At 52.7% G+C, this 16518-nt stretch overlaps 1 protein-coding gene across 3 annotated transcripts in view; it reads left to right on the top strand.

The window, feature by feature from the left end:
• The window catches only part of PHC2 (polyhomeotic homolog 2), a 91338-nt gene extending 75273 nt beyond the window's left edge, over positions 1-16065 (top strand). For 2 of the 3 annotated variants that reach the window (XM_053281511.1, XM_053281510.1), the window contains exons 10-15: positions 6689-6891; positions 8218-8380; positions 10652-10770; positions 10935-11072; positions 12954-13245; positions 14795-16065. In XM_053281511.1, the coding sequence (XP_053137486.1) occupies positions 6689-6891; positions 8218-8380; positions 10652-10770; positions 10935-11072; positions 12954-13245; positions 14795-14949 (1070 nt within the window). In that variant the 3' untranslated portion in view covers positions 14950-16065. The remainder of the gene's footprint in view (positions 1-6688; positions 6892-8217; positions 8381-10651; positions 10771-10934; positions 11073-12953; positions 13246-14794) is intronic. The other variant, XM_053281512.1, reaches the window with a different exon arrangement.
• Positions 16066-16518: the final 453 nt, after the last annotated feature.

The following is a 16518-nucleotide window of genomic DNA, read 5'->3' as shown; positions in this document are numbered from 1 at the left end:
TTAATAGTTAGGGCGCCCTTGACACAGAGGCATATTTGGCTTCTCGGGAGTATGTGGCAATATTTGACTACCATCCGATAATCAGCGGTCAGGCCAGGCATTGCCCTGACGATCCAGGTTAGCAGCCCATCTGTATGAAAAGTTTGCTTATTCTGTACTTTTCCCCATCCGCCCCGCCCTGAGTAAGGAATCCTTCAAAGGTCTTGAAAAGAAGCAGTAATTCCCAGGCTGTGCCTTACGAAATATTTTCTTTTAAGAAAATCTCTAGGGATCCAGAGTATCCCCCTGCTGGGTCTCTGCGTGAGTCACCGCTCTGCCCCTGACTCTTCCGGTCGGCTTCCTCCGGTGCGTGTGTGTGTGTGTGTGTGTGTTTCTGCCACACCTCTGAACCGAACACATGCGTTGCACTCATGACAGAAATGTAGCCCAACTGCTAGGGAGGCGCCCGAAACGGAGGTTGTGTTTCGAGCTCGAAAACGAAACGATCCGTCGAAACAGCAGCCGAGCCGGCAGTTCCGGCGGAACAAACCCGATACGTTCCGAGTGTTTCGGCCATAGGGAACAATGGGGAAACACAAAGCACCCCATTGTCCCCCATTGGTAGTTTCTGGGTTCACCAAAGTGGGTTGGGTGTCAGGGCATGATGGGTGCTCTCTACCGCCCGATCCCCAAAACAAGCGGGCATTTAAAAAAAATGTTTTTAACCTTCCCCCCCAAACCCTCATAGGATGCTAATTCTAAATCCTATAGGGGGATGGGGTCATAGCTCAGTGGTAGAGTATCTGCCTTGCACGCAGAAGCTCCCAGGTTGGACCCTTGGCCGCATCTCTGGGTAGGGCTGGGAGAGACTCCTGCCAGCAGCTTTGGAGAGCTGCTGCCAGCCAGTGCTGACAATACATACTGCAATACACTTGGTATAGAGCAGCTTCCTATGTTCTTATGAATCCAGGTGGCTCGAGGCAGTGAGCCAAGCCATGGAGAATCCTCACAGGGCTGGAAGCAACCATTGGGTTCTTGCCCGCCCGCCTGCCTGCTAGAAGGGGATTTGTGCGGGCACTTTGTGCATGCACACCACACCGAATCCATGCAGTCCACAGTGCAGCAAGAGAGAGCATATGTGCCCAGACCCTTGTGCTATAGGCAAGACTCCCAGATGGAATTCATTGGGAAAGCAAAAATGCCTCCACGGTCAGGACATAATCTCACCAGCCTGGGAATTGCATTCACGACCCCAAACAGAACCGTTGGGCCATTTCCGGGCCCAGTTCAAAGTGCAGGTTCTAACTTTTAAAGCCCTAAACGGCTTGGGATCAATCGGAGAGAGCGCCTTACCGCAAATGTCCCAACTTGGACCTTAAGATCCTTGGAGGCCTTGCTCTGAGTAGCCCTGCCAGATGAGGTGAGGCGGGTCGCTACTAGGGAGAGGGCCCTTTTGGTGGTGGCACCCCATCTGTGGAGTAGCCTCCATAGATCTTCTGTCTTGTGGTAGCAAGCATGAATTGTCCCCTTAGCTAAGCAGGTTCCACCCTGGTTTGCATTTGGATGGGAGACTACATGTGAGCACTGGAAGATCTTCCCCTCAGGGGATGGGCCACTCTGGGAAGAGCAGAAGGTTCCAAGTTCTCTCCCTGGCTGCATCTCCAAAATAGGGCTGAGAGAGATTCCTGTCTGCAACTTTGGAGATGCCAGTCTGTGGGCAATTCTGAGCTAGGTGGACCAAGGGTCTGACTCAGTATATGGCAGCTTCCTATGAGGCTTGCTTGACAACTTCGCTTTGTTCTTTGGGGCACCAGGTGAAGACCACTCAGGCTCTTTAAACTGGATTTTAAGAAAAAGTTCTTACATTTTTGATACTGTATTTTCTATTCTAAAGTGTAACCTGTTTTTTGTTGTGTGTTTTAATCGCATGACTTTACTGTTGTGGTGTTGTGAGCTGCCCGGAGCAGCTAACACACAAAGTTGCATTTGTATTATTTTTATTTTATTAGAAGCCTTCCCAGTTCGATTCCTCGGTTGCTATACAAAGAGATCCGTGTGTGGCTTGCTCATCAACAACAAATATTTATATACCACTTTTCAACAAATTACATAGAGAAATAACAAATAAATAAGATGGCTCCCTGTCCCAAAAGCGCTCACAATCTTAAAAAGAATCACAAGATAGACACCAGCAACAGCCGCTGGAGGGATGTTGTGCTGGGGACGGGTAGGGCCAGTTGCTCTCCCCCTGCTAAATAAAGAGAATAAATAAAGAGAATCACCAGGTTAAAAAGGGACCTCTTTGCCCAGTTAGCAGGGGTTAACATGATCAACATGAGAGAGTCCCAGGCGTGCGGTTATTTCTGCGCCTGTCCTGGTTTTCCTTGGCGCCCTGGTTCCCAGCATGCCCTGCTTTGACGCCTTGGTGTGCTGTGTGTGCGCAGTCCTCCTTCGCGGTATTAATATTTAATGTTGGGGCTGAGAAAGGGATTTCAGATGCAGGCTGGAGAAGATGGAATTGTCAATTATGGGGCTGAGGGGGTCTCTCCATCTCTCTCGAGGCACAGAAGCACAATGCACTTTGCATTCTGCATCGATTCATCCACACCGATCTTTTTTTTTTGCTGTTTTTATAGTTTTGGTTTTAGTTGTTTTGTTTTTATTTTGATGTAAACTGCCCTGAGCCATTTTTGGAAGGGTGGTATCTAGATCAACTCAGTACTACCACTACTAATTTTGGCTCTGTTCTGTCGTTCTGCGGGAACAAGTTTGGCTGTCTCCGGTACTCGGAAGTCCGGATTTCTTCACGCTCGGTGTTGTGTGCCAAGAGGCACAGAATTCTGCAGCTTGTCTAAATAATGCAGAACGAGGTGCATTTTGTTCTGTGGTGCTTCCTGCTTTGCTAAATATATGCAAAATAACAAGCTTTTGTTAGAGCATAATCACGCTTGGGGAAATAAGCTCTTCTGCCATAATGGCGGTAATCTTGGCTTTGCATTTTTAAACAAAAAGCGGCCTTCTTAGGAAGGTGGATTTGGCTGCTCCTGTGCTATTTTCTGCCCTCATGAGAGTTTCAACATAGTCCAGGGGTTCTCAAGCTCGGGTCCCCAGATGGTGTTGGACTACAACTCCCATCATCCCCTGCCACGCTGGTCAGAAACCATTGTGGCAGGGGAGAGGATGATGGAAGTTGTAGTGCAACATCATCTGGGGGCTTCAGAACCCCTAGACTGCAACTCCCATCACCCCCCTGCTTTATGAGAGGGGATGATGGGAGTTGTAGTCCAGCATAATCTGCAGGGGCCAAGCTTGAAAATGCTTGACATAGTCACAAAGAAGAGAGGTAGAAGAGGGAAATGGACGCTGTAGAATACTGGTGGAGAGAGAAGGAAAGCTTTCTTAACCAGAATGGCTGCCCAAATGTTCTGGGGCCCTCAGAGTTGGTTGAAAAGTTTTTTTTTCTTTGTGCCCCATGAGGACTAGACACTTGAAAGACGCCACGAGGGGAATGAGACCTCATGAGGGCCTCGGGAATGACACCATGAGAGCTAGGCCTTTGACTCTTCTTTACTAAGAGGTTCCCGTACGCATACAGAGTTGACGATGTGATGTTTTAGAACCTCGGGGTAGCCAGTGGGTAGCTAGTCCTACCCCAGAGATCCCCATTAGGGACGTGCACGAACCCGTTGGCCTTCTATTCCTAGAATGTGAACAGGTTTGGAACCCCCACGTTCGAACCAGTTCGGGGGCACCTTTAAGGTGTGCGGAGGGTGCTCTTACCTGCCCCTTTGAGCGTGCAGGGCGGCTGTATTCCCTCTTGCCAGCGAAATACTGGAAGTGGCGGTATTACGCTGACTGGGGCGGCAAGAGGCCCCCGCCCACCCTCCTCATCCCCAGGGCTCTGTCTCTGATGCTTTCTCAGACTGTATACCATTTCCATGTTGACTTGTCTCCCCAGGAAGGAGCTTCTGTTGGTTATGGGAGATTTGGGGTTATGTTACATAGGAACATAGGAAGCTGCCATATACGGCGTCAGACCCTTGGTCCATCTAGCTCAGCATTGTCTTCCCAGACTGGCAGCAGCTTCTCCAAGGTTGCAGGCAGGAATCTCTCTCAGCCCTCTCTTGGAGATGCTGCCAGGGAGGGAACTTGGAACCTAGATGCTCTTCCCTAGATGTTCTTCTCCATCCCCTAAGAGGGGAATCTCTTCCAGTGCTCACACTTCTAGTCTCCCTTTCATATGTAACCAGGGCGGACCCTGCTTAGCTAAGGGGACAAGTCATGCTTGCTACCACCAGACCAGCTCTCCCTATGTTCTTGGGCATACTCTCCCTGGTGGGGTTGGGGTGGGCGTTAGCCACGTCTGTGGGGTCCTCATCTTTGCCCTGTAGAAACCCCGAATATGCTGGCAGTGGTGCATTGTGGGAGAAATCTGTGTTGAGCCTGCAGGCTTTTGAGAAATCCATTGTTGCTACATTGAGAAACAGGAACTATTTTTCAGGAATACGGTTTGCAAACCTTAGGGCAGCATATCCATCAGTGGCCCCCTTTCCTAAGCCGTTCCAGATCTTTCTCTTGGTGCATCAAATGTGCACGTTTGTTTCATTTTTGCATTGCTAGCCTGCTGTTCCTCCAAGGAGCCCAGAGATGTGTACATGGGTCCATTTATCCTCGCAACAACCCTGTGAAGTAGGTTAGGCTGAGACAGAAGGGACTGGCCCAGAGTCACCCTGTGAGTTTCGTGGCTGAGCGGGGATTTGAACTCGGGTCTCCCCGGGCCTAGTCCAGCTCTCTAACCACTACACCACACTGGCTCAAGGTGTGACGCTAATGGGCAAACGTTTGAGAAATCATGGGTCCGCATGGGCAGTTGTAGGACCCAGTCATCTATAGCCTCTGCTCATGTGATGAGAATTTTTTCCATACATCCAGACGTCATGTTCCATCTAGGAGACGTTGGTAAAATCCTGGCTGTGTAGGCAGGTGCAACAGATAGTAATGATTTATCACGGCTGCCTTCCAGCTGTATATGGACTACAACTCCCATTATCCTCTGCCACAGTGGCCAGTGGCGTTTGTGGGAATTGTAGGAGGGCCACGGTTGTGCAGGCCTGCCCGAAACGCTCCCCTCTGCTGAGGCCCAGAGCTCCAAGGTTGGCAACCCCAATGCTTAGACAACTGACGGAGGCATCCTAGAGATTTCTAAAATTGTGCCCGATGGGGGCAAAGTGGGAAGAGAGATTTCTCTCCCCCATGACCCCAATTAAAACTGTCTGGCCTTGGATCTGAGATGGCCAGAAGGACGCCTTCCTTCATGCAGTGCATAATTGTAGTTTGCGGAACATCCTGCCACAAGATGTGATGGCCTCTGACTCCTGGCAACTTTTGAAGGAGGCCACACAGTTTTCTGACGGACAGAGCCATCTCATTTTATTTATTATTGCTCCGTGTAAACGGCTTTGGAAACATTTGTTGAAAAGCAGTATATAAGTTGTTGTTGTTGACAGAGGCCTGTCCGTGGCTGTTTAGCTGTGATGGCTGTATGGGACCTCCACATTCAGGTGCAGTCTACCTCCTGAGCGCTAGCTGCTTTAGAGGTAGACGGTACCTTCATGTCCGAATTGTGGGCTTCCTGGGACATTTGGCTGGCTGCCGTGGAGAGTAGGATGTTAGAGTAGCTCCCTCCTGCATGGTCCAGGAAGGATGCATGGGAGTGCAGAGAGAGAACATTGTTCTCCCTCTCTCACAATAAGGCCAGGAGGTTTAAGACCAACAAAAGGAAGCTCTTTCCCGCACAGAACATAATTAACCTATGGAATTCTCTGCCACAGGATGTGGTGATGGCCACCAGCCTGGATGGCTTTAAAAGGGGATTAGACAAATTCGCGAATTGATCCTTGGGCCTGATCCAGCAGGGCTGTTCCTTATGTTGACGTCCGGTGTGATTCTTTTTAAAAATTTATTTTTATTTATTTTAAAAAATAAAATATTGACCGGGACCCGCTCGGAGTCGGAGACGCAGAGTGCCCGAGACGTGCTGTCTTTATTTGCTCCCAAGAAGCTGACTGACATAAGGGGCGTGTTTCCGGAGGGGACCGTGTTTAGACCGGAGGGGGCCTCTGAGGCACACGAGGGGCCTCCGTTTCCAGGGATGCCTGGAGCCGACGTTTGCGCCATTCCCTCCGAGGTTTGCGCATGTGCACCCATTTTTTAAAAAAATATCCACTCAGTTAGTTTTAGACCCCCGCTCGGGATGAATCGGGGAGGCCCCGCTCTGAATGCATGTGCGCACACCCTGCCTCGATACGGAGGCACCGATACGGAGGCACCGATATGGAGGCACCGATACGGAGGCCAAAACTCCCACACACCGACGGGAGGAGTTAGAGGCCCCCTCCTTGCCGGACTCCTTGTACCCCCGTGAAATCTGGCCGTGGGGTGCCAGACTCCCCAGCTGCCCGACAGGCCCCTTGTACAATCGCCCCTGTGTGCCGCTGCCGTCCCTGCTCGGGGGCCCTCCCACCCGCCTGGGCGGCGGAGGGCTCATTCCCGAGCGGGGAGCAGTCAGCTGTATGGTAATGCGGGGCGGGGGAGAGAAGGGCCGGTCCACCCTCCTCGGCGCCTCTGTGCCTTTGTCTTTCCTGCCACACATCCCATTGTTGTTGTTGTTTCTTTTCCTCCCCCCCCCCGTCCGCCTCCTTCCCCGCAGAGGCCGGCCGGGACCGCGTTCGCACCCCGCCAGAGACCAGCAGCCCCGGCATGACATCTGGCAACGGGAACCCTGCCTCTACCGTCGCCGGCGCTGCCCCGCAGAACGGTGAGAACAAGCCGCCCCAAGCCATTGTCAAGCCGCAGATCCTGACCCACGTCATCGAGGGCTTTGTGATCCAGGAAGGGGCCGAGCCGTTCCCGGTAGGCACTGCGCCGTGGGGGACCCAGGGCGGGGTGGGCAGGGGGAGGCGGGTGAGCAACACACCTCCTCTCCTTTCGCTCGTGTGTCGGAAGCTGCCGTATACTGAGTCAGACCCTTGGTCCGTCTAGCTCAGGATTGTCTACCCAGGCTGGCAGCGGCTTCTCCCAAGGTTGCAGGCAGGAGTCTCTCTCAGCCCGATCTGGAGATGCCAGCGAGGGCCCCGTCCCCTCAAGGGAATATTTTGCCGTGCTCGCATGTTGCCTCCCATTCAAATGCAAACCAGGGCAGACCCTGCTTAGCAAAGGGGACCATTCATGCTTGCTTCCACAAGACAAGCTCTCCGCCCAGAATGGTTGCGAATGGCTCACAATCATCCTTAACTCCCACCCCGAGACATTTATTTATTTACCAATTACTCCCGATAGCCGCCAGTTCAGCCGAGAAAGTAAAGTGTGCCGTCGAGTCGGTGTCGACTCGTGGTGACCACAGAACCCTGTAGTTTTCTTGGTAGGATACTGGAAGGGTTTCCCATGGCCTCCTCCCGTGCGGTCTGAGATGATGCCTTTCCGCATCTTCCTATATCGCTGCTGCCCAATAGAGGTGTTTCCCGCAGTCTGGGGAACATACCAGCGGGGATTCGAACCAGCTTGCTAGTCAAGTCATTGCTCCGATGCGCTGAGTAAACCCGACCATCTCTGCTATATTTATTTATTTTATATTTTAAAGTGTTTCTGGATTGGTTTGTGCAAAATAAAGTCGTACTTCACAATTACCGACGGGTACCAAATTCTGCATAAACGGTCCTGCCACTTAGAATTGGTCTCCCATTCAAATGCAAACCAGGGTGCACCTGCTTAGCAAAGGGGACAATTCATGCCTACTACCGCAAGGCCAGCTCTCCTGTCGTCCATTTGGCATTGCTGGGGGTGGGGTTGTTCCTACCTGCCTATTGCTGATATCTGTCCTTAGACTGCGGGCCTCCTTTGGGACAGGGAACCATCTTCTTGTAACTTTGCCGCTGCCAGTCAGTGTAGACAATACTGAGCTAGGTGGACCGAGGGTCTGACTTGGTAGAAGGCAGCTTCCTACGTTCCTAACCCTCCAGGGTTCTCTCCCATCACCCTGTAGGGCAGGAGTCTCCGGTTGCTGGACTCCGGCTCCCATCACCCCCGTCGCAGCGGCCTGGGATGATGGGAGTTGTAGTCCAGCAGCAACTGAGGACCCAAGGTGGAGAATCCCTGCTTGTGTGTATGTCCGGGGCGGGGGGGGGGAGATGAGACGTGGGGGTCGCGGTCCTGACTTGCCGTTCGTTACTTTCGTTAAAGATACCACCTCGCCCTTCTCTGTCCTCCCACCAGGTGGGACGCTCTTCACTGCTTGTGGGGGGCCTTAAAAAGAAGTATGCCCAGGGCCTCCTGGCCGGGAAACCCCCACAGCAGGACAACACCACCACCACCGACTCAGAAATGGAGGACCCTTATTTGCAAGGTAAGTGTGGGGGCGTTTTGTGCCGTCAGTCCTGCAGGAGCCAAGCAGGGGGCTCTCGGTCTCGGGGAAGGGCTGTAGCTTCAGACCCTGGCGGCGTCTCCAGGGAGGGCTGGGGGAAATCCCATCTGAGAGCTGCTGCCAGTCAGAGCAGACAGTCGTGGGCCGGATGGACCGAGGGTCTGACTCAGTGGGCAGCCGCTTCCTGTGGGAACCCAGGTAAGAGAACTCCTGGCTTAATGGGGCTTCCAGGTTCAGAGGAAGCAGGCCGGATTCTGGGAAGAGACAAGACCGCCATCTTTTGGGAGCTTGCAGTGGAAGCCAGATGGGTGTTTGAGCTGGTGTCGCTGGGGAAGGCAGCAGCGTTCTTAAATGCAACGGAGAGAATTTTGAGGAGGTACTCCCGGAAGCACAGGGCTCAGAGTTTGGAAGGTCTGGGAACCCAAGTCCGATGAGGTCGAGTTGAAGGCTCTGGATATGTTTAGCCTGAAGGAGACCAAGGGGACATTTTTCTTTTATTTTTAAACCTTTCTATCCCACTCTTCCTCCAAGGAGCCCAGAGCGGTGAACATGGTTATGTTTAACCTCACAACAACCCTGTGAGGTAGGCTAGGCCAAGAGAGAAGCAGCTGGCCCAGAGTCACCCAGCGGGTTTCATGGCGGAACGGGGATTTGAACTCGGGTCTCCGCGGTCCTAGTCCAGCACTCTAACCACTACACCACGCTGGCTCGCCTATGTGACCATACCATTGCTCCAGCATGCAATATGATATTCATCTCCAAAAATCTGAAGGGCTGTCCTTTGCTGCTCCTGAGAGAGCAGGATTAGAGCCAGGGAGAAGATTTATTTTTATTGATTGATTTTGCTTTATGGTGTTTGTAAGGGTAAAGTAAAGTGTGTCGTCGAGTCGGTGTTGACTCGTGGCGCCCAGAGAGCCCTGTGGTTGTCTTTGGTAGAATCCAGGAGGGGTTGACCATGGCCTCCTCCCGCACAGCATGAGATGATGCCTTTCAGCATCTTCCTACATCGCTGCTGCCCGATAGAGGTGTCTCCTATTGTCTAGGAAACATACCAGTGGGGATTCGAACCGGCCACCTCTGGCTTGCTAGGCAAGTCATTTCCCCGCTGTGCCGTTAGGTGGCTTGACATAGTGTCCGTTCACTGCCAACGACTTGTGTCTCTGGGCAGTTTGCAACATAAAACCAATGAGAAGATGAAAGCCATTTAAAACCACCATTCTCGTGAGAAAACTTTGGGGGATCGATACGTAGTTCGAGTTTTTGAAAAGCTGCCGGAGATGGGGAGGCTCTCATTTCAGCAGGGAGTGCTGAGATTGGCTGAGGTTGGATGTTGGGAAGGATGCTAGACATCAGGAAAAGCTTCGTAGGTGTAAGAGCCGCGAGACAGTGGAACATCCTGCCTCATGCAGCGGTGGGCTCTCCTTCACGGGGAGGTTTTCAAACAGAAGCTGGGTGGCCTCTGCCAAGGATTCCTGCACTGAGCAGGGGGGGTGGACTAGAAGACTTCCCGAGGTCCCTTCCAACTCATTCTGTGATGGTGGAGCTTTGCCAGTCTACATACAGGTGAAACTCGGAAAATTAGAATATCGTGCAAAAGTCCATTAATTAAGAATAGAACAATATCGGACCTCTGAAAAGTATAAGCATGCATATGTATTCAGTACTTGGTTTGGGCCCCTTTTGCAGCAAGTACTGCCTCAATGCGGCGTGGCATGGATGCTATCAGCCTGTGGCACTGATGAGGTGTTATGGAAGACCAGGATGCTTCATTAGCGGCCTTCAGCAATTCTGCATTGTTTGGTCTCATGTCTCTCATCCTTCTCTCGGCAATGCCCCATAGATTCTCTATGGGGTCAGGTCAGGCGAGTTTGCTGGCCAATCAAGCACAGTACACTGTATACTTTTCAGAGGTCCGATATTGTTCTATTCTTCAATCCTTGTCTTCTTGGTTCCATGTAATATTCTAATTTTCTGGGATTGTGGATTTGGGGTTTTCATGAGCTGTACGCCATGATCATCACAACTATAACAAATTAAGGCTTGACTTATCTCACTTTGCATGTAATGCGTCTGTCTCATATATCAGTTTCACCTTCTAATTTGCATTACTGAAATTAATGGACTTTTGCACGATTGTCTAATTTTCCGAGTTTCGCCTGTAGTTGGGGGTTTCTGGGTGTTGGGGCTGGGGGGGAACAGGTGAGAAGCGGGGACACCCCTCATTCAGAACTCTGCTCTCCTGCCCACTCCCAGAATCCAAAGACGAGGGGTCCCCGCCGAAGCTGAAGTGCGAACTCTGCGGACGCCTGGACTTCGCGTACAAGTTCAAGCGGTCCAAACGCTTCTGTTCTATGGCCTGTGCTAAGAGGTACCTCGTTTCGTCTCCCCCGTCTCGCTCCGCTCCAGAATTCTGGCCCGGGGTGTCGTTCCCGCTGGGGAGAAAGCTTTCTGATGCTTCTCTCTCCCCTCCCACTTGGCATCAGACTTGTACATGCGCGCACCTGGAGCATCTCTCCATTCTCTCCCCCCCAGGTACAATGTGGGCTGTACCAAGCGGGTAGGGCTCTTCCACCCCGACCGTACCAAGCCTCCGAAGCCCAGCACGCCTCCGCACGGCCGGCGTCGGACCTGCAAGGGCGCCCTCCCGCCTCACAGCAAAGAGAACAAGAAACAGGTAAGACCCGGGAAGGGCTACTTGCTCAGAGGGGGTTGTGAGCACATATTCAAGTTTTCAGTTCTCCCCCCACCCCCATCCCGGTAGCCTGAATGGTACAGTCCAGGAGGACCTGACCACCTGCTTTTTCTGAGTAATCCGTTCACGGCTCCCCACCTGTGTGAACTGGAAACCACTGGGGTCTTGAACAGGCAGAGGAGGCTATATAGATTTAAGGCCAAAAATGGTTTACCTTTAAAATATTATGTAAAGGATTTGAGGACAAATAAAGCATTTACCCAAATAGAAGACGACTCAGAATGTAAGATGACTCCCTTAAACAAACAAAAACAACAACAACACAGAGACTAAATGCAGGCTATACCCTGTATTTACCTGAAAGGGACAGGATTTTGAATTTTAAGTCGCCCCCCTGATTTCAAAAATTTGCTAAGCAGGATCTGCCCTGGTTTGCATTAGAATGGGTGACTATGTCTGAGGGTGGCAAGGTATTTCCCTTGGGGGATGGGGCCATTGCTTCGTGGTCGAGCATCTACTTGGATGTCGAAGGTCCCAGGTTCTGTCCCGGCAGCATCTTCAGGGAGGACTGGGAGAAATTCCTGCCTGAAACCTTGGAGAAGCTACTGCCAGTCAGAGTACAACAGTGCTAAGGAAGGTAGATGAAGGGTTCTGGCACCAGCTTCTGGTGTTCCTAACTGCCTCCATCTAAGCCTCACACATTATCCCTCCACTGGGGCTGTTGCTGATGCCTGCATTTAGACGGGGATTTTCTTCTAACTTTGCTCTGTAAACGGCTTTGGGAACTTTTATGTTGAAAAGCAGTATATAAATATCCCTAATCATCAAGCGAAAAGGTCGCAAGTTCAGTCTTTGGGGTTTTACATTAAACGCAAGGGTTCCCAGTCTGGGGCCCCCAGATGCGGGGTGTTGGTGTTGGGACTACAACTCCCATCACCCGCACTCATGGTGGATGATGGGAGTTGTAGTCCAGCGATATTCCGAGGCCGTAGGTTGGGAACCTCGGCTTCGAAAGATCTTGGGTGTTGAGACTGGCCAGATCCCCTCTTGACCTGAACCCCGAGAACTGCTGCCAGTCAAGAGGGGGAACATAGGAAGCTGCGTTCTAGTCTTACCCTCAGGAACAAGAGGGAGCGAGCCTGCCCCTTCATCTGTGGGGCCGCCCTTCGGATATTTGAAGACCGCTATCCCATCTGCCCTTCGTCTTCTCTTCCCTAGGTTAAACATAGAGAGCTGCCTTTATACCGAGTCAGACCCTTGATCCATCTAGCCAGTGCTGCCTACACTGGCTGGCAGCATCAGCACTCCAGGGTTGAAGGCAGGGTTCAAGTCTTTCCCAGGCCTACCTGGAGATGCTGCCAAAGAATGAACCTGGGACCCTCTGCATGCAGAGTCAGTAGGGGCATAGGAACCTAGGAAGCTGCCATATACTGAGTCAGACCCTTGGTCCGTCTAGCTCAGTATTGTCAACAGAGACTGGCAGCGGCTTCTCCAAGGTGGCAGGCAGGAATCTCTCTCAGCCCTCTCTTGGAGATGCTGCCAGGGAGGGAACTTGGAACCTTCTGCTCTTCCCAGAGTGGCTCCATCCCCTAAGAGAGGAAATCTCTTCCAGTGCTCCCACTTCTAGTCTCCTATTCATATCCAACCAAGGCAGACCCTGCTTAGCTAAGGGGACAAGTCCTGCTTGCTGCCACCCGACCGGGTCTCCTCCCTGAGATAGGCAGCTGCCCTATACTGCTGAGTCAGGCCCTTGGTCCGTCTAGCTCAGTATGGTCTACACAGACCGGCAGCGGCATCTCCAAGGTTGCAGGCGGGAGCGGACCAGCCTTCTGCACGCCTTCAGTCTGTCTCCCGTCTCTGCAGGCACCAGTGTCGCTGCCCCCCGGATCGGGGCCCATCTCCGTCGCTGGCTCCCTGCAGCTCGGCCACGCTCAGGAGGATTCCAGCCGCTGCTCGGACAACTCCAGCTACGAAGAGCCCCTCTCCCCGATCTCGGCCAGCTCCTCCGCCTCCCGCCGGCGCCCGGTGGACCGGGACATGGAGCTGGCCGACATGCGCGTCCGGGACCTGGTGGGCATCGGGCACCACTTCCTGCCCAGCGAGCCCACCAAGTGGAACGTGGAAGACGTCTACGAGTTCATCCGGTCCTTGCCGGGTAAGTCGGTGGGGTGAGATTGCGGGGGGGGGGGGAGGATGTGGCGTTAAAGCGTCTTGTTTGCACACAGAAGGGTCCACATCTGATCCCTGGCCTCTGGAGGGACTTGCATCGGGACCTCAGAAGCTGCCTTTTACTGAGTCAGACTTGTGGTCCAGCAAGTTCAATATCGTCTACACTGACTGGCAGCATTTTCTCCCGGGTTCCAGGCAGGAGCCTCTCCTGGCCCTACCTGGAGATGCAGCCAGGGATGGAAGCTGGGACCCTTCTGTAGGCAAAGTCGATGCTCTGCCACTGAGCTACGGCCCCCACCCCCTAGGGCAGGGGTTCTCAAACTGGCTCCCCAGATGCTGTTGGACTACAACGCCCATCGTCCCCAGCCACACTGGCTGAGGGTGATGGCAGCACCATCTGCGTACCCAAGTTTCAGGAACCCCTGCCCTGCCTTGCAGCAGACGGGGCTTGCATGTAGTCGCCCATCCAAATGTAAACCAAGGCTAGCCCTGCTTATCAAAGGGGACAGTTGATGCTTGCTGCAGTAAGACAGGCTCTGCCCCGTGCCACTAACTGCTTGGTTTTGGGGTGACATCCACTCCCTGCTCCTTTCCCCAAACCAGCTCTGATTAGGGTCCTTGCTGTGTATCAGACACATGCGGCTAGCGATGTGGGTTTTCTGGGAAACTTCAATTGAAAAACCTTCCAGAAAACTTGCAGCTGGCTTATCTCTTATGCATAAAATGCATTTTATTTCTTATGCATAAAATGTGCCGTTTAAAAAATCATGTTTCTGATGCCCTAAATAGTTAATGATGTTTGACTAATATAGTTCACGAAAAGCAAACAATTCCCCCATGTTACTCTCTCCTGTTTATCGATCAATAAAACATGTGTACTCATTCACACACACCAGGGATCATCGCCTGGAAAACATTCATTACAGCTTTGGAATTGCCTAGCTTGTATACTGAAATGGCATCTGCTGTTGGTTATTAACATACTTTTATGAAACAATTGATTTTTAGAAACGGGAAAGTTTTCCTCATGTAAATAAAGCATGAAGAACTTTTCTAGAAACTTTTAAATTGCTTTTAAAAAAACACAACCTTTTCTGGAAAAACTCTTTTTTCCCCTCAGAAAACGTTTCCAGAATCTCTCCCCGACCCCCCCTCCCCTTTTCTGGGGGACTTTTATTTTCATGGAAATTTTTCTGGGAAATGTTCTCTCCCCTTCTCTCTCCTTGGGAAACTTTCTGGAAAATGCTATTTTTTTTTAAATTGGGCAACTTTTTGGACAAATGTTCCACTTTTCCGGAAAACCTTTCCGGGTTTTTCCTCACTTTTAATAAAGTGAGAATAAAGCATGGAGAGCTTTTCCGGAAAGTGTGCCTCTTTGGGGAGAACCTTTCTGGAAACCTTTGAACCCCACATCTGCATGCAGTGTACGAGAAGACACGGGCATGTGGGGTGGGTGGGTTGTAGCTTGGATGAGAAGAGCAAGCAAGAGGGGCTTCCCCCGGCTGATGGGGCTGTCTTTCCACCCCCCCCCACAGGCTGCCAGGAGATTGCGGAGGAATTCCGTGCCCAGGAGATTGACGGGCAGGCCCTGCTGCTTCTCAAGGAGGACCACCTCATGAGCGCCATGAACATCAAGCTGGGCCCAGCCCTCAAAATCTACGCTCGCATCTGCATGCTGAAGGACTCCTAGAGACCCACGGGGGGGCCCCAGTGCTCTCCTGGCATGGATGTCTTTTTGCGGGGGGGGGGGGACGGGACGGCTTGCCCCCTTCTCGAAGCCTACCCCGAGCACAAAAGCCCCTGCCGCTGGGAGGGGAGAGAGACAGACAGACAGACAGACAGGGTTGGGTTGGATGTCCAGCGGACCCAGGAGAGCGGGGGCTGTACATAATTCGTAGCATTAGCTTCCTTTTCTACCCCATCAGTGGAGCAGGCTGGGGGGGGGGTGCAGGCTGCGGGGGGTGGGAATCTCCACCCCTCACACACTGGAAGCCGGGGCACCTGTCCCCCGAAGACTCCTGACCTCCCCAGGACTGGACAAACCTACTTGAAACCTCAAAGCCAAACGGGACCGTTGCCTTAAATATTTCTGTGTGTAGGCGTGCGTGGTTGTGGTGCCACATAGTGCTCTCCTCCCCCCCCACCTCTTCTGCCCCCCGCCCTTCTGGGGTTGTAGCCACCCATTGTAGCCTCTCGGCTTGCAGCGACGGGAAAGGGAGGCACCCTTTCCCCGCCCGGCCTGTGTCTTCTGTCCTCTGGGCCCAGGGCGAGGGAAAGGGCGGGTCGGGTCTCGCGGATGTATTGCCCCCACCCACTTCCTCTTTGGCGAAGGGGGTGCAGCCAGCAACGGGCCACTTGGGCGGGCGGGGGGGGGGGCAGCCCAGGTCCCCCTCCGAGGCCCCTCCTTGGTCAGCCTGGATTCGGAGCCAGCGGCCGGATCGGAGCTTCCGAATCGGAGCTTCAGCTGCCTTAAGCCTCTTCCCTTCAGCACCTGGCACAAACGTCAGCCCCCTCCCTGTGCCCCCAAGGTGGGAGGAGCCGGTTCCCTCCCCAGAAGAGGGGCGGGCCTCTGCTTTTGGCGAGAGTGGGGTGGGCTTGCCGGGGGGGGGGCTGATTGGGGCGGAAGTGTGGGCGAATGAGACTGGCAGTGGAGCTGCTCCCCCTGGATGATTTGTGTGTGAAACGCCCCCTCTCCCCACCCTTTTAGTGCTGGCCACTCACGGTAGCCCTTGGGCTGCACACAACGGATTTCCTACTCTTCCCTCACCTCCACACAGTTTTTAATAAACTCCTTTTTAAAGAGACATTTGAGCCCAAAGACCTTCTGTTGTGGATTGTGCCTCTGTTTTTTGGCTGCGTGGTGTGACATTGGCCCTCCTGCAGCTTTGGGACTACCCCTAACCCTTGACCCCCAACTGACTTTCACCAATCAACCCCAATGGGAGAGCTTGTTTGGTTTGACCTTGACCGCTCCCCCCCAAGAATAGCTTGGTCTGTTTGACCATGATCTAGACCTGGACACCCTTATATGGTGGAGGCGTCTGATTCTGCCACGGGCAGAGAATGGGTCCTTGACTGGATAGCAGAAACTCAACTAGGAAGATCTGTGCTCCAAGTGAAGCAGATTTCACACAAGCAACTAGGTAGGAGATGACCACCTCATGGGACAACTCTGTGAATTGGATGGGGCTGCTCATACCTTTTTGCTAGAGTGAGCCTTCCTACAACTGCCATGTTGTTTCTCTGGCTCGTAGCCTTA

The sequence above is a fragment of the Hemicordylus capensis genome, chromosome 16, assembly GCF_027244095.1.
Source record: "Hemicordylus capensis ecotype Gifberg chromosome 16, rHemCap1.1.pri, whole genome shotgun sequence".
Classification (NCBI taxonomy): Eukaryota; Metazoa; Chordata; class Lepidosauria; order Squamata; family Cordylidae; genus Hemicordylus; species Hemicordylus capensis.
This window is presented reverse-complemented; position numbering and strand designations above follow the sequence as displayed.